The sequence below is a fragment of the Oculina patagonica genome, chromosome 1 (genome assembly GCF_052425735.1).
Source record: "Oculina patagonica isolate OP01 chromosome 1, crgOcupat, whole genome shotgun sequence".
NCBI classification, from domain to species: Eukaryota; Metazoa; Cnidaria; class Anthozoa; order Scleractinia; family Oculinidae; genus Oculina; species Oculina patagonica.
Window position 1 is genome coordinate 11,917,811 of NC_135758.1, and position 27,997 is coordinate 11,945,807.

At 37.1% G+C, this 27,997-nt stretch overlaps 2 protein-coding genes across 2 annotated transcripts; one reads left to right on the plus strand and one right to left on the minus strand.

Annotated features, from left to right (window-relative positions):
• Positions 1–188: 188 nt before the first annotated feature.
• LOC144656764 (A disintegrin and metalloproteinase with thrombospondin motifs 6-like) lies at positions 189–27,995 on the minus strand. The gene is made up of 26 exons (XM_078517003.1): positions 27,910–27,995; positions 27,568–27,593; positions 27,202–27,268; positions 26,666–26,979; positions 25,924–26,071; positions 25,628–25,788; positions 25,446–25,532; positions 19,320–19,444; positions 18,383–18,502; positions 17,460–17,591; positions 16,458–16,611; positions 15,632–15,727; positions 15,049–15,188; positions 13,584–13,650; positions 12,845–12,923; positions 10,722–10,846; positions 9,460–9,583; positions 7,786–7,875; positions 6,526–6,686; positions 5,466–5,607; positions 4,830–4,956; positions 4,408–4,627; positions 3,314–3,470; positions 2,611–2,892; positions 842–1,161; positions 189–359 (listed from the first exon to the last, which is right to left on the minus strand). The coding sequence occupies exons 1-26, from the start codon at positions 27,953–27,955 to the stop codon at positions 333–335; spliced, it is 3,537 nt and encodes a 1,178-aa protein (XP_078373129.1). The 5' UTR covers positions 27,956–27,995; the 3' UTR covers positions 189–332.
• LOC144648605 (adenosine receptor A3-like) lies at positions 21,992–23,081 on the plus strand. The gene has a single exon (XM_078508120.1). It carries the CDS (start codon positions 21,997–21,999, stop codon positions 23,053–23,055), a length of 1,059 nt encoding a protein of 352 aa, XP_078364246.1. The 5' UTR covers positions 21,992–21,996; the 3' UTR covers positions 23,056–23,081.
• Positions 27,996–27,997: the final 2 nt, after the last annotated feature.

Below are 27,997 nucleotides of genomic sequence, written 5' to 3' on the forward strand. Positions count from 1 at the left end.
GTATCTGGATCACGATAATCGCGGAAAAAACATCGTCGCTTTACGTTTTTTTGCCGTCATGTTGGGGAACTGGAAGGAGTCGGTTGTACAATATTTATGGGTTTCTTGACCAATCTGAACGCTTGCAGTATCTCAATTATTTTACAAAAGGTACTAGTAGTAAGAAAAAACAACGCCAGCCTTCCCGTGTTTGCAACTTTTGTTTAATTCCCCTTTTTTTTAATTTTCACATAATCGTGTGCTACAACTGCTGCTACAACTACAACTACTTTATTTATAGCAACCAAAAATTAAGATAAAACGCTTTTGTAGTGAAGTTTCCAATCCATTTATCACTTCAAAGTTGCACTCGCCATATCCTGTTGAAAATATTAAAAGAAAACGATAAGACAAGGATACGAAGGTACATAACAATTTCAACCTCCTTGAGTATAAAAGCCAATCCAAAACAGTGTCGCCGGCTTGTTCAGTTATCCTTACGTTTTGGGACGACATAACTTCAGGGGGACTCTTGAATCACATTTGGCAAAAAGTATAAGTCTTCGGGGAGCTCAGATATTGCAATTCTTTGGGTGTTTTTAATAAAACAATTATTCCACTCGCGCTTGTTGGAAATGAGAGTCATAGCCAACACGAGGCTACTTGCCTCGTTGGCTATCTATCATCTCATATCCAGTGCGTGCTCATGGAATAATTGTTTAATATTATGTATACAATATTATATTCGAAAATTAGCCTTAGTTCGCTGTTTTTGGGGAAAAGGATGACCTCCTGTCGCACCGTCGAAACAAGGCTCACTGCTGGGATAACGAGAAATTATTAATACTTAATTTTTACTAACCTGTTTTATCTTGTAAACAAAATTAGCCAGTTCTCCTCCCACGCTATGACCAGATTGTTTGTCAAACTTCCAGCAGTCTTCACTTTTTCCATGTTTAGCGTAACTCTTGCCAGCATCCTTTCCACCCCAACACTCTCCATAAAACTGAATGGCAAAGTACTCGTATCCTTTGTCATAGGCCACATGCGCACACTGGTGCACTGTCAACTCCATCTTTGTCCAGATGATCTGATCTCTGAAATTGGCATAATTGTCTTGAAGAGCTCGATCATATTGACTGTCATGATAGCATCCAACTAGCTGAAGGCTTGGAAAATGTTCTAAAAGAAACAAAATGTTATTTTGACAATTTTAGTGTTATAAGTTAAGCAGCGTTAACTCTGTGCGAAATTAGTATAAGGAATAATCGCATGACGCCTATCACGAGGAAAATCATCACTTATTAACTATACTTATTAAACATACTTATCAATCTGACAAACTTAAATAAATCGAAAATAATCTGTCCATAATACCTTATCTTAGCTTTGTGATAATTAAATGAGGTCGGGTTTTTTAAGAGCTATGTCATGGTATATTAAAACAATGTACAGTGTTACCTAAGCGCAAAAGAAGTGTTTACAAAGATAAAATAAAGAGGTTATAATAAAACAATCAGGAAACAAACGAACAAATATTCTTGTCGCAAGGTCTGAAAAATTTCTGAGCGAAGCTTTCCACTGTATCGCACAGTCTTCATCAGCGATTAAAATTAGCTCACGTTGTCTCGTAAATGCAAATTGTTTAATCACGTGACAAAAGATGGTCAAAAAATGGCGGGAAGATCATAGCCCCCGTCTCTGTTCAGCGTTGGGCGTTGACGTCTGATATGGATGGCCTCCTTGATTTTCCTTGTGACATCTACCGACTCTTTATCAAGAATCCTGACTTCTTCCCAGACCTTGCGACAAGAATATTTGTTCGTTTATTGATACACCAAGGACAAGAATGAGCATACATAGTCAATCAGGAAACAAATTAGGGGAGGTTGAGTTGAATGACAATACTTGAAAATGTTGTGCTAAATTTTTCATGATTCTTTATTTGTGGCATAGCGCTTTTAATATGTGATTTTATGGAAGGTTAGAGTGTTTGTTTTGTCTGTAGAATGGTGTAATTGTTTCAACTAATTGGTGGACTAAAAACTGGTTCCCATATAATCGCCTGCCACTTAAAAACGTTTGAGAACATTACACAGACGATTGGGGCAATCTCAATCGCTTGGGTCGCCTAATAACTGACAAGAAAGGAGGCCACCAGATTTGCTCTTTCATCGAAGGCTGCCATTGTATTGGATATAGGGCTAAAACAGGTCTTCGCTCATACCAGGCGATCGGGGGCGATCATATGAGAATCCCCAATCGCTTCGATCGCCTACGATCGTCTTAGTATTTGCAAACGATCGATGCGATAGAAACGATCGGGGGGAACATATGAGAAACCACCATAATGCAATGCGGCATTGACCACTGCTGAATACACACGGTAGCACTGAGAACTTCAAATCAGGTCACGACATTTACATTAAGCAGCCTAACAGTTATAAACCAACAAATGAGCTGACTGTTGTTGGCGGTATTACTCTTACTGTTTTTTCTTTTAAGGAACGAAGTTGTGGACCATAAGATAAGTACACAAGAAATTGGTCTCGTGTGTCAAATTAGTTTTTAGAAGTTACTCTATGGCCAAAAAAAGGACATTAAGAGAATAAAAATGCTATAAATATATACCTAAGGTATAAACAAACATGCTGTTTCCCATTCCAATACCGTCTCTGCAGTACGCCCCATAAGTACCACTGATGTAGTATTTGCGTCTTGTGTCAGGACCAGATAAACACAGGCCATTTTGGCCCAACGCAAAAAGCTTGTAATCTTTCGCATGAGCCAACTTTGCGCATTTTTTCACAACTTCGTTCGTGTTATCCCACTTGATTTCCTTGGTGAAATCACCGAGCACTTCTTCAAGATTATCAGCTCCAATGAAACAAGCCACTTGTATTTCAGGTGGAGCTAGGAAGGAAAAGAAGTCTTGCATAAGTTTGAAATGCTACATGAAGAATCTGACACATAAACAAACTAATGCCGATGAAACATATGGAAAAGTAATTCAATGAAAACGAATTACTCCTCCTCCCCTTCTTTGTGTTACTTGTGTTTCCGTGGCGTTTTGTGGTTGCTCTAGTAAGCGAATCCAGGGAGTTTTAGTTTCACTGTTTTGACTTCTTTATATCATACCAAAACAGTTACTGTAGAACTAAACCTCTCTGGAAGCGCTTCGAAACGGCCCCAAAACCCCGCGAAAACACAAGTAACGCTAAGGAGAGGAAAAGTTATTCATTTTTATTTAATTTCTTTTCCATATTTCGAACTGCTATGTATGATTGTTATATTTCCATACAACCTCTTCCAAAGTATGTAATTCTTTACTTACGATCGCAAGGCTTATCGTCGTTACATATGGCCTCGGTAAGTGGTTTCATCGCATATCGACACAGTTCTTTTGCAGCCGGAATAACGTGTCCCAGTTCGTCTGTTCGGATACATTCTAACTTTCGTGTCACCAAACCACCACCACACGTCCTTGAACACTAAAACATACAAAAAGATAACTTAGGGAAAGTCACTTTTTTATTTCAAGAACACTTATCCTGCTATTATACTAAGACATGTTTCATACACAGTTACAAATTCAAAATATGAAGAAAACAATAATTTAACAAAAAAAAAAACTTTTTTAGCGAATAGATTCAATTTTGCCTTGACGATGTTTCGTCGTATTTTCAACTTTCTTTACGATGTTTGAATATCCCGATGAAACACTGTCTCTTGCGTTTGGTTTTCCCGTGGCGTAGTCAAATGAAACTACTCATCATCAGGCAAACATTTACAGCTTTATATAATTTTTGAATCAGTCACTGTCCCGTTCAAGCTTCTTTAGCCCAGTTAAATACCTTGAAAGGTGAACGGTATTTGGCAGGTTCTTTTTACTGCAGATCTTAAATTTCGCTGCACTTTTTCTTTTTGTTGTGGCCCCGCAAGTTTTGAAAAACGTTTTGCCGACAACTCTACATCTCTAGAAATCGCGGACCTCCGAGTCCGCGAATATTTTTTTGGGGTTATTGTCCGTAGGAGGGAAAGGAAGGGTTAAAAAAAAAATGTATGGGGAATGAAATTTTTTTTTTTATATTTTTTTAAAAAATAAAAAATATAAAAATGTGAAAAGGGAAAAAAATAGATTGTTTTTAAAAAACTTTTTATAAATTTTTTTTTTTTTTTTTTTTTTTTTATTTTTGAAGAAAAAAATAATAAGGAAAAAAGAAGAGTGTGGGGAGAAAAAAAAAAAAATATATTTTATAAATTGAATTTTGAAAAAATATATTTAAATTTTTTTTTTTTTTTAAAAAAAAAAATTAATTTATTGTCGTCATCTGTACATCTGCACTCTAATAGAGAACAGGCATTAACCAATCACAAAGGTCGCAGTAGCTCAGTTATTGTATAAATATGACAATTCGTTAAGTTTACCTCAGACCAAGGTAAAGTCCTCCATTCCGCCGGACAGGGTACTTCATTACAACGTTGAAAGAGTGGCTCGGACCCGTTCGGTTTTGCAATCCCGTCGCATACTGATTCATCAAGATTCTCATAGTGTGATTCATTAATCTGTTTTCGGCAGTACAGAAGTCGGGAATGGCTGCCATTTCCGCACGTTTTAGAACACTCATTCCAGTCTGTAAGATGCCACCTTTAAAACAAAATAAGATACAAGTCTTTGAAGGTTCACTTTCTTCGTATACAGAGATACAGTGTGCACCAGCTTTGTAAACCTACTGTCACTATAGTTTGACAATCACTTCCAACTCTATAAAAAAAATAGATTGCAGTTTATGCAAGCCCCTGATGGTCACAATATGTTTTAAACAAAGAGATCTTTAAAAAAAACTTACTCTGGAGAGCAGCCCTGCATGTTGCATGATTTGCGTGATTGAGGTTTAACTATGGACGAGCAGGACTGGACTGAGGCAGGTGTTCCATCGTCTGATCGAACACAACTAACGTCTCGAGTTATGATTCCTATAAACGCAAAATTGATCTGTTATAGACAGCTGGTCATTTTATTATGACGAATGTCCAATATATACAGTCCGTCTGAGTCGATTTGTCGAAGGCGGTTGACGAATCAACTCACAGGCTAGAACAAAGTTTAGCAAGTGCAAACAAAAATGTGGTAGAATGGTCTTATGTAGCAAGCTGGACGAGAGCAACTGGGTCTAGCCACAGCTTACACATTATAGGATAGGAAAAAATCCCATAGGCTCGCGGAGTAAGAGAGACAGATGAATAAAGTTAAAGTTTGTTATTTTCGTTTTGTAGTAGTATTTCTGCTAGATTAAGTAAAATGTAACACACGTTTCGACTAGAAAGGCCTTACCAAAATTCAAAAAACATATCGCGACTGGCTTTTCATGTGGTAAAGGACATCAATAAGTTGCATTGTTTGTTTTTTGATGTGTGAAATAAAAAGTCGCGTGATGTTCATTAGGGAACAAAGGCAGTTCTTAGTGCAGTGTAACAAAATTTACCTTGGCCACATTTTACGGGGCAGGCAGACCACTCCCCAGTGACCCATTTCGAGGAAACTTTCTGAGCAGTTTCGTTTGACCATATCGGTCTGTAGTACTGAAAGTCAACTCCGCCTTTATTCCTTTCATAAAAGTAAATAAACTGAAAAAAGAAACAAACAGCACAATTTTAATCATTAATTGTACTACAATTTTAATTGTTAACTATTCAACAGTTAACAGTTAAACGAAATAAAACCAAGAACATAGGTAATTTGATAAGTTCCGTTTCTCAGCTTTTAAGGACAGTGGACCGTTAAATTTATCAAAAATCCTGTCAACTGAATTGACAAATTCACGTATCCTTACCGTTAACCCTCGGACGTATCAAACCGCTGTACAATAGGAAATTGATGAAACTGTTCTAAAAGGTTTCCGTTCTATTGGGTCACTGCAAAATTAATACAAATTGAGTAGAAAGCCCTGAGGTTGCTCTACGAAAGGACACAATTTTTGGGGTTGTGCCATGTTACAATGTCATTTGACCCGCCATCTTGAATTACACTATTTTAAGGCAATGACGTATCTCGCCTAATGTTGTGTGGCGATGTGGCGATGGGCGATGGGCGATGTGAAAACTATAAAGAACTCTAGTTGTTTACTTTTGGTACGCCATCTTAGATTTTCTTTTGAAAAAAGTGCATCGACAAAACGCGTTTGATTTCGGGCAGTCAAACGCTTTGCATTTCTTTTGAACTCTCTGATGTTTCTAGAGGTCTTTGTTAGCACAAAATCAAGCCAAAACTCTAACGGAATGTTCTGAAAAACCAATTTTGCAATTTTGCTTAAGAAAACTGAAAAATCTGAGTCAAGACTGTACATATGCAAGCTATTATACGTTCTCCATTGAAATTTAAAAACAAAACGCACGCAATTGGCAAATTAAATCCAAGTTTGAACAACCGAGGGTTAATTCCACTACACTAGATGACAACATGATAACGTTCTTTATTGGTTACATCATCATCATCATCATCATCATCATCATCATCATCATTTTCTTTTCTAAATATCTCCTTACCGTCATTCGGAGCGGCACTTTTGTGGGCCCATCCACAACAATGGAATCGGCAAACCGATTATCCTCATGGTGGTATTCAATTCTTGTTCCTTTATAATAAACTACTTTACTCCAGGTTGGCATTGTGATTATGTATTGACCTGTTTCATGGTCTTTGATTCCTATTTCATTGAGAAAACGTACCTTAAGCAGCTACATAACAATTAAGTTTCCCTGTAATTTGGACATGGGAACAGTATCCACACGGATGGACATACGCGCTTTGAAACAGTCCTTTTGGTAACTGTAAGTTTTGTTAAATTTCTACATCTTCAATCCTGGCCAAACGTTTTTTAGTTAAATGCCCGACTAGTGGCAAATTCTGTTGGTGTTTAAAATCTTTATTATATTCTCAGAGTCACCATATGTGACCCTCCACGGGAAAACAGTGAAAAAGGTGAACGCACGGGCACGCCAAAATGGCACGCTAAACAATAGGCAGTGTGCAAAATGACACGCCGGCTTCCGAGCAGCGTGTCAGGAAGGCACGCCTAATTAAAAATTTTCTTTTGTTAGTATAGCACGATAAAAACAAAGGCGCGTGTCTTTTCGAACAATGTTTCGTGTCGACCACTGTACTGTGCGAAATGGCACGCCAGCATGTCAAATAGCACGCAATTCAAGTGTGCAAAATGACACGCTAGCCGTTTCAAAGAGAAACGTTTAACTTACCGTTCTCTCGTCATGTAAAACTATCACACGTACAAGCTTTGCAAGGTCGGTGCTCAATAAGCGTAGTTGTAGCGGCAGCCATATAAGCCGACTTTCGAAACAAACAAAGATTGAATCGCAGATTTTCGACGAACCGAGCCTATTAATTGAGTATCAATTTCAAAGTAAACGACAGAAAATCGGAGATAAAACCAGCGAAAGCTTACGTTAGAAACTAAAGCCAAATTTATTGTCACAAACGTTGTCGCTACGTGCGTGCGACACGCGTGCCCGTGCGTTCACCTTTTTTTTTTCACTGTTTTCCCGTGGAGGGTCACATATATTCACCTCGGACTACGCCCAAGGTTGATATCTCAGATACACCTTCGTTGACTGAAACCTTTACCTATCTTGCCGGTGTTTTTTAAACACGATCCAAGGAAAATTTGAAATGCGTGAGCTGTAGGCAAATGTTTTCTTCATTTCTCAAAAAAGATATTTTAGATAAATTGGAATTTTAACTCAGCTCTTACTTTGTTGCTGACGAAACAATGATTAAAATGAACATACCCAACGCATCGTATCCTACTTTTCTCTGCTTGAATCTGGCGTTCGCCGTCCCCACAGGCAATACAGCCATGACGTTATTTGTTTCTAAACCTGGAAGGTGATTGAAAAAACTCATTATTTGAATTATATGGGTAGTCTTTGTATACTTGATCTCTTTATTAAAAATAGCACACAAACCACAAACTGACAGCGTATGTTTTTTTTTGTCTTAAGATGCTTAATCTACAGTTACCACAACTTGCATTGATACTCGACTTCAGAAATGAAAACACCCGCGGAAACGTTTCCAAGATTTCCGTCAATAAAAGCTTGAGTGAAATGACGTTTCGCACGAGCGATCATGAAGTTTAACCAACTATATGCCGACAGAAGACTACAAAAACTTGGTCAAACAACTTTAAAATTTTTTTGAGACTTTACCTTCAGTTTCAATGTTCTTACTCGAAAACCGAGTGAAACTTTACGCCATATAGATCTTTACGAAAAATTAATTTTATACAAAGCCGACAGTGACAAACGGAATGTGGCGATACGTTCACGGCTCGCTGAACGCAAAAGAACTACTTTACTTTAGTAGAGACGCATCGAAACTTACTAGAACGTTCGACAAAACCGGAGGGAGGATGGGGTTGGAGGATGGGGGCACCCATATGAAAGTGGCTGGGATGCTCGTCCCCCCCCCCCCCCCCCCCCCAGGGAGTAAATCTTGGATTTTTTTCTTTTACTTTGAATGTTCTGAGCAAAGCGCCAATATTTTAGGCCCTCAAGGTCTCGTTTAGGGTTGCACCTGAAGAAATCAGCGGACAAGAGAACACCCTCGGACGAGACAAACTGACCACACTGCAGCCAGTTTAGAAGCCGAAAAGTTGGCGATGATCTCAAATTACAGGAGTCAAAACCACCTGAATAAATCAACAGTGCGTGAAACAATGTGAGTGCGAGCAGACGCCGCCGTCACCGCGCAGGGCGTCAGCCTTGGAAACACCGAGAAAGGGCGACCGACCAAATTTTAAGATCTTACCTGAAGAAATATACAAATAAAAATCATATTTTCGGATTTTGTTTATCTTTTAGGGGTCAAAGAAAGCTTGAGCCACGCCCAAACTGGTCTCATTTATGGTTTCTTTGCAAAATTTTAAACGAGCATAACTGCCCCCTTCATAGGGGAGTCCCCAATCTCGAGATAAAGCAAAACTGAATGGTCAGTCAATTTTGACAGACTAGACTAAACATCATTGACTGACAAACAACTTTTGTACTTGACTGATGAGATGACTTCGGTCTTGGTGCTGGTCCATTTCAGTAGTATATTTGTTCGGAAGACCTGTAATTCCCTCAGATTTTGTGAAATATACACCATAAAATTTCGTTATTTAATAATGTGTATAGTGCTTGTTATTTTCGGAGGGGTAACAATGTCATTTTTGGTGCAAGAAAACGCCAGCTATGATTTAATTTTCGGAAATGCAATGACAATTCGCAAAGAAGTATTTGCTCCCTTAGACTTTTTCTCACTTTGATATTCAGACACTACTTTGCTTAAATTTATTCGTTCGGTGCTCCTGAGGTTCTAGAAACGTCAGTCACTTACCGGGACAGCGGGCGATCCCAGTATCGAAACTATTTACTTTTGTTTAACTATAACTCAAAACACTGTATACGTAATGTTCCTACCGTAATCCCAGACAACTTTTGTGTAAGAAGAGTTAACCAAAAGACAGGTCTCTCCATTCCCGCCACAAATTCCACAACGATCTTTCCTCACCCCAGACTCCAAAACGTGATCACAGCCGACAGCCTACGAAAAAATGCTATTATTTTCAGCAGAGTATTCAAGGTTATTTTTACTTTTCTGACAAACTTAACCTCGATCAATTATTTATTTATTTCACGAAATGCTACTTTGTGCTTTGGACTTCTATCCATTGCCATTGTTGCTTTAAATTATGTTACATATTAATTATTTTAGTGAGCTGAGTTCCAATTATGGTGGCATAATGTCCTTTTCAGAATTTAAAGACTAGAATAGAATAGAATAGAATAGAATAGAATAGAATAGAATAGAATAGAATAGAATAGAATAGAATAGAGTAGAGTAGAGTAGAGTAGAATAGAATAGAATAGAATAGAATAGAATAGAATAGAATAGAATAGAATAGAATAGAATAGAATAGAATAGAATAGAATAGAATAGAGACCATAAAGCCTGGGAGGATACCATACTAATTTGGGGACACAGCTGAAGTAAATAATAGAAAAACTAATAGAAATAAGTTTATGCCACACAAGCCAATGGTGCTTTTCGTGCGCGCTAATTGGAGGAGATAAATAAAAACATTCAGCGTATTTTAGAAAACACGACAAAAGACGACAGCTACTTGTTTATTTTTCTATTTGTGGTTTAACGCTCTCTTTACTAGTTTATAAATATTCTGCTAGAGCCATAGTTCTCAAATCGATAGATACACTGACTACATTTAGATAATTGCTAAATTTGCAACCAAAATATAATGAAATTCATTTTCTTAGTAGGCGTTGTCCTCAGCGTCGGCGTCGCCTCAGTAGGGAGTCCAGCCAACCATGAAAGCAACGCCGAAAATTTGTATTTTACTTAATAATTTGGTAATTATCTATTATCTATTATTAGTCTATCTATTATCGGTGTCAGAACTTTCTTTAGGCGATAAGCTGAATATGGAATTTTAGCGTTCAATTCCTAATAGAAACTTGAAAAATTCCCCGCTGTGGTCCACACGTTCTTACCACAACGCAGATGTGTTGTGCTGCAAAGGACGGTAAAGAAATGTACAAAATATTATACCCAACACACAGTGCTATTGTACAGCGACGTTCACATAGCCATTTCTTTTCTTTTTTTTTTTTAAGTTTAAAAACTCCCTAGAATTACTGTGTTTGCAGCAACGTTAACTTCTTACCCTACATTTTCCAGCAATGCAGACATCTAAATTATCAGGGCGATTGGTGCAGCGCTCACCATCACGAACTAAGCCATGAAATGTTACTACCAGTCCTGGGGTTATGCAGGCAAGTTCACAAGGATCTGCACAAAAGAGAGGTTGCTTTTTAGAAACAACAATGTAATGACTGATGGTTAACTTTAACCAAAGATCATGACCCAGAGAGTTGGATTGTCAACTCAACAAATGGCCTAAATATGGAATGTATAGGTCCCAAAACCTCCTTGTGTCAGATTCTTAAGATGGTCTCAGTCATCTGCCACATGCAGATATAGACTAAATATTTTGTTATAGTAAGAAGGAAATTACATTAAAACACAACAACTGACTGTTTTATCAAAGTACGTTTGACATTTCGATCAGTGGTCATTTTCAGACTCGGCACATACGAGGCTAGGGTCGGTATACACCAAATTACGGGGAAGTTCGTCACCCATGATAAAACGTCGGGACACAACACGCTGCGACTAGCCTCTGCACAAGGTCCCCAGGACAAGACTCCTCGAGTCAACTAGCTACTTTTGTCAAAATTCTAGTCGCTGGGACTAACATTTAGTTCCGTGGACTTTGCCGACCACACGAATCCATACAGTGGTTTAAAGTGAAGGGACAGGTCCACGGCCGTGCACGGGACCTGTTTGTTCTTGGGATAAGACCCTACAACCAAGGCCCCCCTTTTAATCCTATCCAGACCGGGGGGGCAGGGGCGGAAAGTGCCCGCGCTGACTTTGAACGCTTATAACTTTTTCAAGATTCAACCAAACGCTGCCAAACTTTGCGAGTTTATCTAAAATTTATCTGGAAATAATTTGTGTCAGGAACTTGACGTTACCATGGCAACGGCATTTTGACAGGCATGTTTTTCGGTTTTTAAGCACTGTTTTATTGATTTCGACTACTTTGCAGTAATTTTGGGCGGTTTTCTTTCGTTTTGGAGAAAAACTCGAAATCCAACATGGCGGATCCAAGATGGCGGCTGTTTTGACATTATGATGTAATTGTCACGTGATGTGAAGTCATCATCCCACGTAACGTATACCAATATTTAAGTGATTGCTTAAATATTCTGGAAGTTACGGAGGGGGAGGGGGGAGCGGAATCCCCCCCCCCGGTCTGAAAAGATCCAAAATAGCCCGGTCTGAATAGGGTTAAGGGTATAGTGAACGTAACCAGTCTTTGGTCTGGGGATTTATCCCTTAGTGTGTGCTGGCCTTCAGATACATTTGCAGCTGTGTGGAGACTAACTCTCTCGCGGTAAACTGTTGCTACTGGATTCCAGATGGGTGGAAGCTCGTACTCCTTCTTCCCCATACATGTAACTCCCTCCCCCCCCCCCAACCGACACCAGTTGAAAAAAGAAACATACTTTGACATTTTTTGTGCTTCGATTATTTTTTGTTTATCATTATTATCACGAGTAGCCAGTTTTTTATCGGGCTGCTGAATATTTATGCGTTATGACCACATGGTCATGTTGGCGGCAAAATACTATAAGGATTTGTATGAAACTTCATGGCTAATACTGATATCAAAGCAAAATGATAATATACAGCAATTGAAGTTTATAGACTATACAGGGCACAGAGCCCCAAAGCCGCATTTTAACCAGTATTTTAATTGGTATTTGACATTTCACTCTTATAGTGGAGCTAGTGTTAACCTTTGCGATATTTTAGATAAGAGTTAGGTAAGAGTGAACGTGAATACCTGTCGGAAATTTGAATTTTACCCATAAAGACTCCATTTTTCATGAATGATCAGTCTAATTGTAGACTGAACCATAGCATGGCGGCGTTTTTTAGTGCAACCCCAAACGAGACTCGTCACGTTAAAATTGTATTCTGTCGTAAACACCTTAAGTGAACCACCCCGACGACAAGCAACCCTCTACCTTTCTTATTGTTCCCCCCCCCCCCCCCCCCCCCCCGCACTATTTTTTTTTTTTTTTTTTTTTTTTTTTTTTTTTATTTTTTATATAAAATAAAGGGGGAAACACGTGACGTCGAGAATGATCACTACACCTTCATTACCATTCGGTAAAAATGAGATAAGCATATTAACATATTGATTTTATAACATACTTTTCACGTAGTAGGACCTTGTGCCAGGTTTAACTTTCTTGCACTGTAAATCCCGATAAGAAGGCGATGGACATTCGGTCTAAACCAAAAACAAAGAATGGTCAGTGATTTTTTCGGCCGTTGTTTGTGTTACTGTATAAATTTTACACTGTATTATATTATTGTTATAATGAGACCTGTCCAGTGAGCAAAATAACTGTAGAATGGCAGGTTTTATTAACTCCTTTTAAAGTAAATAGAATTAAAAGGCCGTAAAACAATTCCATATCCTTGTAGCAAGTAAAACACTGAAGTGCGTAAGAAGATTAAGTGTAGTGTCCACTCACATACAATGCAATACAATACAATCTTTATTAACGTGGTCATTACGCTTAGCTAAAAAGCTAGTTTACAGGTGCGCCACGAAATAGAAATACAAAACAGAAAATAAAAACTTCTTATAAGGTGTTAATTTTAAATAAGTAAAGTTAACTCAGTATCTTGTTTCCGCAAGTAGATTTTGCTAATTTTATTTTGTAGAAAAATAAATAAATAAATAAATAAATAAATAAATAACTCGACGATTTTAGTTGACTATCGATCAGTTTGTCGGGCATGGCATAATCGCTGATATCACTAACTCTGGAAAATCATTACCCAATGCTCCTGTTTTATATACAGACCGATACTGCGTTTATTGTTTACACTAAGTATGGAACAACATAGGTCAATAAAGCTCTCCCCGATTGCTGAAACAAACCTGTGAATTACATATCTTCCATTTTCCTTTCGCTGATCCCAAGCAACCTTCCCCTCCATTTGAAGGTCTGCAAGAAACATGGTATTGGCATGCATGTCAAGATAGGAAGAGGGGGTGCTTTCTAAAATATTGCCACAGTAACGACGAGCGTTTAGCTTTACAACTTATGGTGCAAATAAATGCAATAAAACGTTTTATTATATAAATACCAATGAAATACCAGGTAATCTTCCGCTCGAAAAAATCACATCTTCACACGTGAGAATAACATGTTTTCGAAACGTTTTCTGACAAGTAAACGTTTGCCCCTTTTTCAATGCTGAATCAGCCAAAGTTTATCGATGTAAGTCGAAAGATCTTTGGATCTTCCTCAGCAATCTTTTCGTCAATCTTTGGAAATGTTCGGAAACAGTTCGGAAACATGCCTACGACCTTTGGACAACATTTTAACCCTCGGACGTACAAGCAAACTCATACCCCCACCATCGTACAAGGGGGGGGGGGGGGGGTGGATGGAACCCCTCCCCGGAGTTTTCGTTATATTAAGGCATAGCGAAATTGTTTTGCTCTCAGAAGAAAGCCCGTAGCTTACTCTACAAGATGACATAATTTTAATTGGCTGTGACGTCATATGACGTCACGTGACGTCATAAGAGCCGCCATCTTGGATCCGCCATCTTGGATTTCAATACTTTCTTAGAAAGTCACAAAATAACGGAAATTGATGCAAAATCAAGTCAGAACGCTTATGGAATGTTAAAATAAACAAATCGTGCAATTCTGTTTCAAAAAACTGGAAAAAATAAAGAAAAATGTTAAAAATGACGATTTTTGGCAAGATCTGCCTGTATTTATGACGTTGCCATGGCAACGTCAAATATCATGGACAAATGGTTGACATATCAAAATTTTGGCAAAGGATGAATGAACAGCTACTGAAAGTTTCAGTACTGTAGAGTAAATCGTTTTCTCAAAATTTGGAAAAAACCTTATGGGGGGGGGGGTGGCATCCACCCCCCCCCCCCCCTTGTACGTCCGAGGGTTAACAATCTTCAGAAATCTTCGGAAAATGGTCGGAAATCTTCGAAAAAGCGTCAAAAACCTTGTTATTAGTAGGTTTATATAAAAAAAGAGAAAAATAAATGGTTGCTTGGACAAATGAAATTTTGTTCAAATCGATAACTTAAAAAGAAAGAAAGAAAGAAATACCGGGCGTCTGGCATGACTTGTCGAATTCATATTTTGTATTTTCCTTTTTTTTTCTTTAATAAATATATTTTTAACCTTGGTGACCTTGAAAAAAATTTCACATTTTCAGTGATGCACCTAACAAGTAACGTTTACCTTAACGTTTATGGTTGTTTACAGACACTTAAAGCAAAATTGATTGTTTTAGAGTTGAGTCTAAAACTGCAAAGGGGTCGGTTAATAATGTAACACTGAAGCTGGCCAAATGAACACTTACGGGGGGCTGGTACAGGTTCTCTGACGGTATTGCACTCCTCCTCCACATGTAGCAGAACAAGGACTGTATTTTGACCACTCACTCCACCCCCCGTTGATTCTTGGAGCGCCATTGTCCACACACTTGCCTTTGATGCACCACTAGCGAAAACAACAAAACCGTAGTCAAATGAAGATAAATGAGTGAAATAGTGGTCGGTGTCTTTCAGAAACTTTATTCCTTATATCTTGAAAACAAACATTACAAACGTGATTTCAAATACATTCACTGGAAGCGGTAACCCTGTTTTGCGCGCGCGGACCGATAACGCATCGGGCGGATTTTGACAGCGCAATAGCCACAGAAACACAGATGAAAGTCAGGATTTCAGAAAAAAAAAACAGTAAAAAAAAAAAACGGTCTGACATTGTGGCGCTCCGCCACGTAATAATAAACATTGATAACACACGTTAAGATGGCCAATACTATAACTACACGTATAGCTGAACAATTTGTAAAATCACTCGGGTAGTCAGCCAGATTTTATTTCTGTTAGTATCCCAATCAATTTTTACTGAATGTTGTATAGTTGAAGTGAGCATACGTGACGTGGTCCGCAGTTTGTGCCATCGGCTGGAGGCATAAACATGCTGTGACAGCTTCCCCAAGTTTTCGTACACCACAAAAGAGCACAATTTCCCTGAAATCAGAAAAAATGTTTAAAAATATTAGTGTCAACAGAAACCTGTACCACGTGTGCACGCTTGCTTTTTTCAAGATCTGACACTGTCTACAATCTGTTTTTCTTTCCTTGAAAAAAAATAAAAACGGTAAAGCCCGATAGGATGAAATATATAGGATTGTCGGTGAGAAAACGTAGGCTTCTCTTTTTAGTGCTCGTTGTTTTTATTTTTATTTAAATAATTCAGTTGTTTAAATTGTGATCAAAATGGTAAGGTTCAACATTTTGCAAAATTATGAAAACATGTATTAAGGACGGGATTCAGAGCCAACTAAAATTTTTAATTTTGCGACATCAGCGCTAAAAACTAAAATCAAGGGTTCGCTCAAATAATCTCTTTCTGTAATAAAGACCACGTGGAATGTCACCGTATGTCCGTTTGATTGAGCCGCTATAACGATTCCGGAATACGAGGATTGTTTTTCAAGCCTAGAGCTGTTTCGAAGGAAACGCGAATTTGTTCACCACGGCTGTGGCAACGAGATAAGCCATCCGCCACTCAGATGCGGCAGGAAGCAGTTCTCAGTCTCAAATAATACGCACGAATAGAGGGCTTAAATCCTACAGCAAATGGAATAAATATCGTACTGATGGAATGGTTGTTCTTGAATTAAAATTCTTATTTCGGAATAAGGTCTATAGAAAGCGCCCTTTGTAGGTGTTTAAGTCTTGTATTAACAGGTCATACCGTATTACATCTTCGCCATCCTGCACCATACTGAAATTCACATTGAGCATCGCCATCATACACAACACCAGGTAATTTGTCTACAATATCTTTGTTGTTAAACCCAGGGAGAGTTATCTGCGGAGGATCATCCAGACACTTGGAACCTGGACCACTGCAAAATATAAATGATGTTCAGATAAGATATTTAAGGTTCTGACTATGTTATTAAAAAAGTACTTTACTTAAATGTACGTTTATAAAGGTCCTTAAATTTTGCATTCTTACTAGTATCCATCACTGGTTCGACAAGCTTCTGTACGTTTAAGAAAAGATTATAGAATTTTTAATAAAATGAGACTGAATTGGCCAAGCGGCACATTCAGAACTTAATTTATAAAAATATTGATTACCAGGTGGCCTGCCCTACAAGCCCGGTGGTTTCTTGAAGGTCTCCTCGTCCTGACTTACTATTAAATATGCATTATTTATTATTTTGAAGGGGCAAGTAGTTGATGATGAGATGATGATGATGATGATGATGATGATGATGATGATGACGATGATGATGATGATGATGATGATGAAAAGGTGTTTGCACCTGTGATGGAACAAAGTGGGTGTAAAAACGTAGAGTCTGTCAACCATCAGGCCCCAATGCAAGAGGGCCACGAATAGTGACTGCACAAATTTTTAAAAAGACAGCAATTACTAAGTTTTTCAAGTTTGTCATAATTCGTCTTAATCTTTCTCAACCCCTAGCCATCCGTATCTCAATTAAACCTTCTGACTTCTTTTACGCGTGCCCACCTCGTGCAGATAAAAAAAGTGACTCAATTAAAACATTTATCGTGACTTATCGCATAAATCCTTAAAAAATAGCTACTTTTACTTATCCGGTCCAAAGTATTTTTCAACATCCATCAACATAGAATACTCACACAAATTATCGGATTAAGACTTGAGAGCTCTGTTTTCAGTGTTAGCCCAGTGGTATGTTAACAAAACGTCTAGATTACTAACCTGAGGAAGTTTTGAAGCACGTTTCGGCTGCATGAGGACCATTTCAAGGCCCCTTCTCCCCCAGGAGTATAAGTGGACATAATGTTTGCGCCGTTTGAACAGTTGTACTCTACGTCGTGCCCTAAACCAATACTTAAATAAAAACAATCACATTACTAAAACACTCACCGGATATTACAGTTTTGCAAGAAAGGACGAGGACATGCAACAAAGGACTAACATAACTTAGACTGTAAGCCACAAGAAATTCAAACGAAGATTTTCTCCATATATTGGTAGATACAGTCCATGAAAATGATTCTTTTCGCTATACTAATGGTAAAACGAACAATACACGCAATTCGTTATTTGCACTTAGAAAGAGGAGTTGTTATTTGCCAAGTTAAAAGAATGCATAAGTTGTGCGCAACTTTGCACAACAGTTTTTCAAATTATTTCTAATTATTTAGGCAAGCTAAGAAAGGAATTTTTAAAAAATCATTTCCTTTTCGCATTTCCATGAATCATTTGCCATCGTAAATACAGCTAACACCTGGGACTTTGCGTCGAACAGTGGCTCTCAAAATTTATTTCAAGGGAAGAAAATATATATTTGTTTAAAGAGTTTAATTAAAATTAAATGAACTACTACATTGAGAGAGGAAGCTGCATCAGCTCTAGCTGGTTTTCATGCGGGTGCTCTATCCAGGTCGAGTTGGAATTTGTAAATGCTGCTTTTTCAGGAGGGAGGAAAAGTGGAGAACGCGGAGTAAAAACCCTCGAAGCAATGACGAGAACCAACAAAAAACTCGAAGTTTTCTTAATTTGTCAAAAAACGGCTACCCGCGATCTGCCATACTCATTACACTCTTTAACTGAAAAATAATCTAACAGTAGTTTCAGTGCTGTATCCGAGTCTGTCCCTTTCAAGAAAAGAAACCTACTTGTGTGCGGTTTCGTGTAAAATAATTCCAGCGGTTTGCAGACCTGCGTATCCGTTAACATTACCAGTGACTCTAGATGAACACATGCCACCGGCCAAGGCTAAGCCTAAAAATAAACAGCTAAATTAAAAAAAATGAAGCAGTTTCTGCGATAGCTTAGTTCAAAGTGGGAATAACGAGGAAAAAGAAACCGATAAAGTTTTGCAATGTGTAAATTAATATAAATAAATGCTGATACCACTGAAATCTAGAGCAAATAAAAATGAATAAATAAATAAAGTTAAAAAAGAGACTGACTGACTGACTGACTGACATATATATCTTTTTGTGCCTTCCTCCGGGGGTGTACATCATACATCATACATCATACTATACTATACTATACTATACTATACTATACTATACTATACTATACTATACTATACTATACTATACTATACTATACTATACTATACTATACTATACTATTTACTATACTAATTAATTAATTAATTAATTAATTAATTAATTAATTAAGATAGTTACCTCCACCAGGTCCACTGGTCAGATGAAAATCAAAAAAAGAAAAAGTGCAAAAAAAAATGTCAACCTCATATTGTTTTAAGTGTACATTTTGTCTCAGACCTATACCAATACTAAATATATTTGCATTTATAAAAAAAAAGAACACCAAAGCAAACAAACACTTTGACACTATAAATGTCAATTACGGCGACAGAAGACTATGCAAACGTCTTTGATCCGCTGTTTGCAAAATGAAAGTAGTTTATATAGGTTATAACCTGTAGGAAATGGATAGATTTAGCCGGGGTTATCCCATGTAAAAGTGATGATGGGGATGCTCGTCAATAATTTAAAATTTCTTCACAAATGACAGCATTTAAACCACAAGGTCGTTATCATCCCCACTACTTTTTTATTAAGATGTATGACTTACACATGAACCAGTGAAATATCATCGAAGTACATCGGATCGCTTTTGTTCTCGGGCTTGTTCTTGTCTGCCCATTGCCTTATCTTTGCCAGCTTTTCTCCACTGCTAGAGTCAGGTTTTAGATTTAGCTAAAAGAAAACAGTTTCAAGGAAAAAATCCCTTACAGGTTATACCTTTTAATATGATATATTTTAAAGGTCTAAAAATTAACGTGCAGAGAATTGTCATTTTAAATATGAAGTTTACGTGATGATTTTTAATTAATCTGACTATCGTTAGATAAAAAAAAGTCTTAAAAGAATACAAGAATTACAGAGATTCTTTTGACAGAATAAAATCAAACACAACTAACAAATTTGCAAGGACAAACTTATAGATTGAACAGATAATACAAATAAAAGAAAATCTTACTTAAGTTTCTGTGTTTCTTTTTGCCATAAATTATCCAAAAAAAAAAATAAAAAAAGTTTCAGAACAGAAGTCAACTAAAGAACGTGTTACAGGGGTCCTTTTGCAGGAAACCAAAATAAAATAACTTTTTGTACAGGCATCAATATTTAACAAAAATACACCAACAGCATGGTTTATATTAAAGACAAATACTTGGGTTCCTTGCCCTGCTTTGCTCTTTGTGCTGGGAGCATGAAAAGAAAAAAAAAAAAAAAAAAAAGTAAAAAAAAAAAAAGAAAAACTGTTTTTTTGGAAAACTACGGATAAAATAATTAAAATTATTACTTTCTTTAACAAGAACACTAAGATTACAACCGCACAAGGTGTTATCGGCGGAGTAAGAAAAGGGATCTCATTTGCTATAGTTCCTAAAATCTCAATGTACTTGTTCCAATGCGAAGCGAGAAGCTCTTAAACCAATCTGGCGATAGTAAGTATTTAGCTGATTTCGAAAAAGGCTTAGGTGCCCAACTTTGTCAAGACTAAAGCGGGTCTCGTTGTCACTTTGTGAGTCAAATTAAGTTAAGGCACATAAAAATATTAATCACTTTTCTTTTACTTAAATTTAAATCTTTTTTCTGAGAATTTTTTACAGAAGACTTTTCTCTCTGAAGTTTGATTTTAGTTGTATGGCACAGTTTCTTCCTCGGTTTAAGCTTGTTTTCGCCCCACGATCTCAGGAGAAAACTGGTAATTGTAGACTATAGGAAGCCCATGGGAAAAGAACTCTCATTTTGCGATAGCAGTATAATCTGCTTTGCCAGCTGACTTGCGAATTCATTAGCAAATTTAATCAAATTGTCTTTCTTACAAACAAAAATAATAAAAATTTCATGATAATGAACGTATCAGTCTAATTAAATGACATGTAGCACGTGAAAATAAACCGTGCAAAAGAATAATTTTATTGTTAAAGGGTCTTGAAGCACACAAAAATTGATGCATTTAAAACAAATGTTTTTTCCAATTAGTATTTTTTTTTTCATATACCAATGGCGCCGTTGAGCAATCTCCTACTGACAAGCAGTTTCACTTTAAAGGCAAATAGTAAAATTATCTGTTATTTACATACATTCTAAATAAATCGATTTTTATTTGGGTGAATTATCATTAGCTCGATCTTCAATGATTGGCCACAGAACAGAAAAAAGTTAAAATCATGTTTCTTACTTTTGTCAAACCATCTCTTGATAATATTTAAAATAACTTTTATCTGAATAAAAACATTTTATTCAGGTAGGTCGACTGATAATTGCTACTCAAGACAATGTCTTCTAAAAATGGCCTAAGGCGTAAAATAATTTGTCCAACGAGGCCGGTGCCACTACTAATTAAACTAAGGCGCTTCGCCCTCCCAATTTCCAGTCATTTACGGAGCTGTTAAGTCCTTCCTCTTCCGCAAAATGTAACATTGATGTCTTTTACTATGAAGCTTTCATCCTGTTCCACGTTCTCAGAGAGAATACGGCCAAACTACAGCCAACAAAAAAAGCTCAAGAATAGATCACTGGGGTTCCAGATTCACTGCGATGGCGCTGTAATCTTTTCACCTGCCAGCTGACTTTTGAATGAAGCAGTGAATCTAATTAAAATCGCCGGTATAAACAAAATAATAAAATGGAGGGAGTGCAAAAATATATGTATAAATCCGATTCACTTAAAATAATGCAGAGAGCACACAAAGAATAGTCGTGACAAAGAATTAGCCTAGTGTTCAACAGAACGACAAATTCATTTATTAAAAATGGTTTGTTCGAATTGGATTTTTTGTACAATTTGAGGTTGCTGGTGGGAAATCTCCTACTTACAATAGCAAAATATCGTTTATTTACATGCATTCTGAATAAACAGACTATTTTAATAGGGCAAACTTCTTGACGATTGGCTACATATCGGGTGAATGTTGAATGCATATCACTTACTTTTGTCAAACCTTACTTTACTATGATTAAATTATTTTTTTATCTAAATAAAAACATTTCACTCAAGGGAGTCGTCTGATGATAGCTACTCAAGACAATGTCTTCCAATAAAAAGCCTTAATAATAATGTGTCAAGGTCGCTGCCACTAATTGGTCAAGGATTATTATCTTGATCAGTCGGCGGAACAAACTGCCGCCGTAAGACGCTTCCAGTTTAGTCTTCTTTCCCACCCATAACACAACTCCATTCCTTACGGCAGAGCACCCTTCTCCTAAGGAAAGTAAAAAATCTATCATAAAAGGTGAAAATGAACATCACGCCGTCTGCCGCTGCAGTTGGCAATAGCTCAAGCAGTGCGTCTGATTTATGGAAAAACAAACTTTCTAATGCAGAAGGTATCGCTTGGTGCAGCGCTTACATTTTGACATCTATTTTTATTGTCATCGGAAACTTGATCACCATTGTCCTTTTTGTACTAACGAAGAGACTTCGTAAGAAAAGTCTTTTTCTAGTCATCAATATGGCGTTTGCTGACCTGATGCTGGGAAGCGTCTCCCTGCCTGTTCATATTTACATCATTGGGGTGCATCACTTTCAACTGTGGAAAGGAACTATGAATACGTTTCTTATTTTTTTCTACATAATCGTAGATACCATTTTTCTTCAGGCGTCGACAATTTCTGCGGTCTTGATGGCTGGCGAGAGATTTTACGCTGTTTACTGGCCTCTTAAACATCGCACACTGACAATAAAAGCGTATCGCGTGGTCATTGCTATGGCGTGGATAACAGCGCTCTCCTTTTCTGCAGTATACCTTGCATTACTTAGCTTCATGTCTCGAAGGCACGCTATATATACGTGGATACCATACGCTCTGACTGTAGCATCTATCATATGCAGTTGTAACATCGCTGTTTGGAGAAAGTTTAGAAAGGGACGTCTCGCTTCTCAACAGCAAATGAACAGAAGCTCACAAAACCGGCGCTTGACAAAGACTTTGTTGCTTGTATCCATTCTATCTTTGCTGTCTTGGCTACCGCTAAGTATTGTAATATTCTTCATAGTCTCTGTCGATAATATCTCGCCAGGAACTTTAACCATTTATTATTTAACAGTCCTACTTAATTATTCTAACTCTTTCATCAATCCAGTGGTGTATGCTTTAAGGATTTCTGAGTTCAAACAAGCGCTGGGCAACAATTGCTTTAGAACGTCGCGAAAAGCTAATAACATTAACATAAAGAAAACTGTCGAAACAAGAAGTTCCAGGACCTGCACATTGATGTCGATGCTATCAGTAATAGAAACATGTCCAAGTCAAATGCAACTAGCATTCGAACAAGACGTTGTGGATACCAAATTGTAAGTAACCAGATGTAAGTTATATATTTCACCTTCTTTTCTTTTCTTCGTTAAATTAAATTTTATTTAATGTAAATCAGTTTAAAAAAATGTTTCTGTAAATTGTCAATGTAAACTGTTAATAAAATGAATGAATAAAACAATGGCTACGACAGATATATTTTGCTAATGATTCGTGCTTTTTTTTGCGTTTGCTCGTACTTTGAGCAATAGGGCTTTGAAGAAAATGGGAGTGCGACCACAACTAATTTCCACTCCCACCACTGTAATTGTTTCAGTATAACTGAAACTCAGAAAGGAATTCTTCCTTTTAAATTTTTATAAAACATTTAATTGAGAAAGCTTAGAACTACATGGATTATATTCTTACAGTGTTAGGTCACTATTTTTTTATATTCTTACAGTTTTAGGTCACAATATTTTTATTAATAGCATGCTATTGATGCCAGGTCCCACATCCCGTTTTTTGTGCTAATTGCAGCATGACTTTTGAAGCTTTGTTTGTTCACAAAGTGCACAGTTTCCGTAAACATATATTCTAGCTAAACACTTAACGTTGCTGGAAGTTCTTTGTCATTTATTTATTAATTAACGTGTTCCTTTACCGTGAAATTACTAAAGGGATCAAAATCATATTTTTCAGATTTTGCAGGAAATTGAATTTAACAAGGAAAACTTCAATGTACCAAACGCTCAACGATAATGTTGAAATCTTTTGTATTAGTTTCAGAAAAAAAGCAAAACTTTATTATGAAGAAGACGGAAAGCTGACGAACCAGCAGCCGATTTTCGTATGCTTATTAACGACTGCAAAATAACTATTGAGCCACGCCATGCTTTTATGTTATTTGTGCAATGCAATGTACACAATCAATGTTACAGGACGTTCTTTTGTTATTATTAAGGGTTTTCCTGTTTCGTGATTCATAATTAGGTCAAAATATATGACGTCTAAACAAAGTTCCTTTTTGGCGTCCGGAGAAGATTTAGAAATGGACCTAGTAGGCCCAAAGTGGCAAATCTGAGTGAAGTACCTGAAGGTGTTTGAGGAGAATCAAAGAAACAATAAATGGCTCAGCTCTGATGTGATACAGCTTCATAAGCCTGAATGGTAACCCACGCCATGCTTTTGTGTTATTTGTGCAATGCGGTGTACACAATCAATGTTACAGGACGTTCTTTTGTTATTATTAAGGGTTTTCCTGTTTCGTGATTCATAATTAGGTCAAAATACATGACGTCTAAACAAAGTTCCTTTTTGGCGTCCGGAGAAGATTTAGAAATGGACATAGTAGGCCCAAAGTGGCAAATCTGAGTGAAGTACCTGAAGGTGTTTGAGGAGAATCAAAGAAACAAACATAAATGGAACTCAGCTCGGATGTAATTGAATCACAGCCTTTCATAAGCCTGAATGGTAACCCCTAGAACTTTACGCTAATGTTGACGCCTAGTATTACACGGTAATGATAGTTTTAATATGCACTGAGTTAGAAAGTACCATAAATTAAAGTGTAAATTTAAATCCATGATTACTGTTTTCATTTACTTAGCTCAGGGCAGAGCTGGATCGGAAGGCATGCTACTCAATCACAGGATATACATTTAAAATAAACATTACATGATTAAGATTCTTAGTTTTGGACACCTTTTCGAGATGTGACCCTTTCTTTCCATTAAATCGCAAAAACAACATTTAAAATAATCAAATATTGATCTTGAGGTAAAGAGATGCATGAAATCTTATTATTGCCTGGTTTGTTTGCAAGCAACCCTCCTCAGACCTCATTGTATACCTTGCACGAAGCACTACCAGCGTAAAGCACGAGTTGAGTCTACAATGTGTAGTTCATTATGACCTACATACGGACTCTTCATAGGCTGCAGGGTCTTTATTTCCTCCTTACTCATTAGCGATGTCATTAAAGATGTGTTTATTGTTGCGATCTTGAAAACCATTTTCGAGCAGAGTGCATCTGAACCTTTGTTAAAATGACCCCCTCTAATAATCGAAAAAGCGGAATTAATGCCAGTAAAAGGTTTAACCTTTTGATAAAGAGTGACTAAAGGAGAATTTCGCAGTAAAATTTTAACTGGCCTTCTTTAATGAAATTCAACAAAACTGCAATCTTAGACAAAACTAGTTGAGACAAACGAATGTAACGTGCTTTTCGCAAATTTCTACACTTACAGGCGAAATAAAAATATATAATCCTCACCAAGCTTCGTTTTCAAAACACGACAACAACGTCGACATTAAAATAGGGGGAGGGGGGGGGGGGAAAATTAGCTGGGGACCCATATTAGTGGAAACTTAGCCAGATGTCTCAACAGTTTTGTCCAAGATTAAGGCATGGATCCAAAAATCGCGCCCCAATAAGATTTATAAAAACATACCTCTTTGTTGGTGAGGGTTATGATTCGGCTCAGCACATAATTCACTTTAACTTTCCCAATAGATTTGTCACGGAATGACCCAGCAACCTGAACAAGTAGAAACAAATTAAAACGAAAAAACAAAAACTAAATATCAAACCAGCGCGTGATACAAATTTCACAGATGTCGGTACAATACTCACTATATTCGCCAAGACTAACAAGAAGTCTGCGGTGCTATTTCCATGCTTAGCAACGACATTTTCATCCACCACAAGCGCCGCTTGTAAGTACTTATGTACAGAAGGATTATAACTGTCACTTCTGACGTCATTTTTTATGCCAGTAGCTACAAGGTTTGAAGCTGCAATGAAATACAACAAACAGAAATGATACTTATTCGTTATAAAAGCTGTTCTTCTTTGTTTGTTTGTTTTCTTCAAACATTTTGCATGATATTACGAAGTGCTCCATACATGATTACACTTGTCTAATTTACCTGCTTTAGTCTCACAGTGCAGTGGTTCTGCCGACTTCCTGTAGACAAGATGCGGCTTGGCTCCACTTCCAGTGGTCACGTGCTTAGCTAAGTGGTCAGGAAGTGGATGAACAAAAAGCGTCTCAGATGATAGTTTGATCATGCCTGTCTGTTAAAGAAATGAATGGACATGAATGAAAGAGAACATTTGTTTCGAATTTGTTGAAAGCATATGTTAAGTGACTAAAAGTTGTATTGTTATCAATTTTGTTCTCTTAGCTTATTTACTATTTTCACTAACCATGACCATGAGAAAACAACTAATTTAGACTGGTACCGAAAAAAATTTATGCACACATTAAAAAGTAAAGTTACTCCACAACCTGCTAAACAAAATGCTTTACGGGTTAAATCCAAAAAATGATGACTTCATTTTTCTAAGTGCATAGTAAAACATTTTGTTGTTGTTGTTGTTGTTCTTTCGATTTTCACATGATACCTTAATTGTTAAGTTCGTGTTTTGTTTGAACAGCCATAGCGTACTTTGACAGATAACACAAACTTTGGGCTTGATGATTTTCGCTATCATGCTCAACCTCATCCAATGGCCATTACGATAATTATTTACAGCAAATAGCGATGTTTTGAACAACAGTAGAAGGGGATAACTGCATTACATGAAATTATACTTCACTCCTACATTTTACTGAATACTGCAATGGCTTATTGTTTATTCAATTCTGATAAAAACTAGCCAACTTACCAGTCCTTTATCGTTGCTTACGGCCACTAAAGAGTCAGGATCGTTGATCTCTTTCCCAAGAAAGAGTGAATCTGATTTGACAGGCGTCCTTGTGACGTCACCGTTTTCGAGCCTCGTTTCAAGCTCGAGGCCCGGTTTCACCAATTGTGTGTTTCTAGTTAGTTTCAGGTGCAATTTGTTGCCAAATGCGTCCATCTTGTAGAACCGTGCCCCGCTTTCGTGAATGTCGCGCGTGTGCCGCTTGTGGCGCGTGTGAGTCACGAACTCGCCATCTTCCTTTGACTGATAAGGCTCGGTTATTTCGTACTCAGGTACTAAAGAGATCAAATTAGATATACCATATATCAGAAACTGCCGCTCTTTCAAACAAAGTTTACTACTTCCTATGAAGATTTTTTTATTTTAATAGTGTCGTTTAACCACAGAACGCCGACTCATTGAAGAAGAATATAAATTCCCAATTCTAAATCTTTTTAAATTTCTGCTACATTTCTTAACACTTGTTAACATCAAAAATTAAGAAAGCAAAACCATACCATCTGCGGAGGTCTGAACGCCAAAGAACTTCTGTATTTCAATTTCCGTCATGTGACGATGGAGAAGCTAAGAAAATTAAGAAGATAATTATGGTAAAGCACAGCTGCCGCCAATCAGTAGTATTTTTAATTGTTTAACAGATCCCTTAATGATATCTTAATGTCAAATTTCAATATTAAAAGATAAACTTTTTAAATCGATATTTGAAACCATTGATCGAGTTTTGGTTTAAAATTTAGTAACATCCGCAGTTTAAAACCTTGCCCAACGTGCAGTAAACCTTCTGTATCTCTCGGGCAGTACTCAATGATGGCTTTACATATTATTTTTCTGAAGATTAGCTTATCTGGTTTAAAAAATCTCACCTTTTCTTCCACAGCTTGAATTGTTCCTGCAATTAAATTCCCCAGATGTCATTGTTAGTATTTTTCATACAGCAAAATAAATGATGTAATCCTTCTATGATAGCTTATAATTATTCACATTTGCAAAAAGACGCCAAAAGACGCCAGATACCCCAACAATACATAGATTTTTCAACAAAATCATTAAACAACAAATAGAGCTATTCAATGTCAAATGTTGTTAAAACATGCCGTTATATACAGCTGTACACGACGAAGTGTTTACTTGGCAAACTGAGCATTTTCTAACACTACAGGTCAACCGGGTGTGCCCAAACTTTATTTAAAGAAAGTAAAACTTACCAATCAAACAGAAAAAGAGAGAAAGACACCCGCTAACAGGAAACATCTGCAGAAATAAGTAAAATAATACGAAATTGAGTAACCGTGA

Excerpts from the sequence above, each read along its gene's own strand:
- LOC144648605 (XM_078508120.1), top strand. The coding sequence starts at position 21,997 with ATGAACATCACGCCGTCTGCCGCTGCAGTTGGCAATAGCTCAAGCAGT.
- LOC144656764 (XM_078517003.1), bottom strand. The coding sequence starts at position 27,955 with ATGTTTCCTGTTAGCGGGTGTCTTTCTCTCTTTTTCTGTTTGATTG. Across the intron at positions 25,533-25,627 it reads TGTTAGTCTTGGCGAATATA|GTTGCTGGGTCATTCCGTGA; the intron begins GTGAGTATTGTA and ends CTACTTGTTCAG. Across the intron at positions 19,445-25,445 it reads TAACCCTCACCAACAAAGAG|CTAAATCTAAAACCTGACTC; the intron begins GTATGTTTTTAT and ends GTTTTCTTTTAG.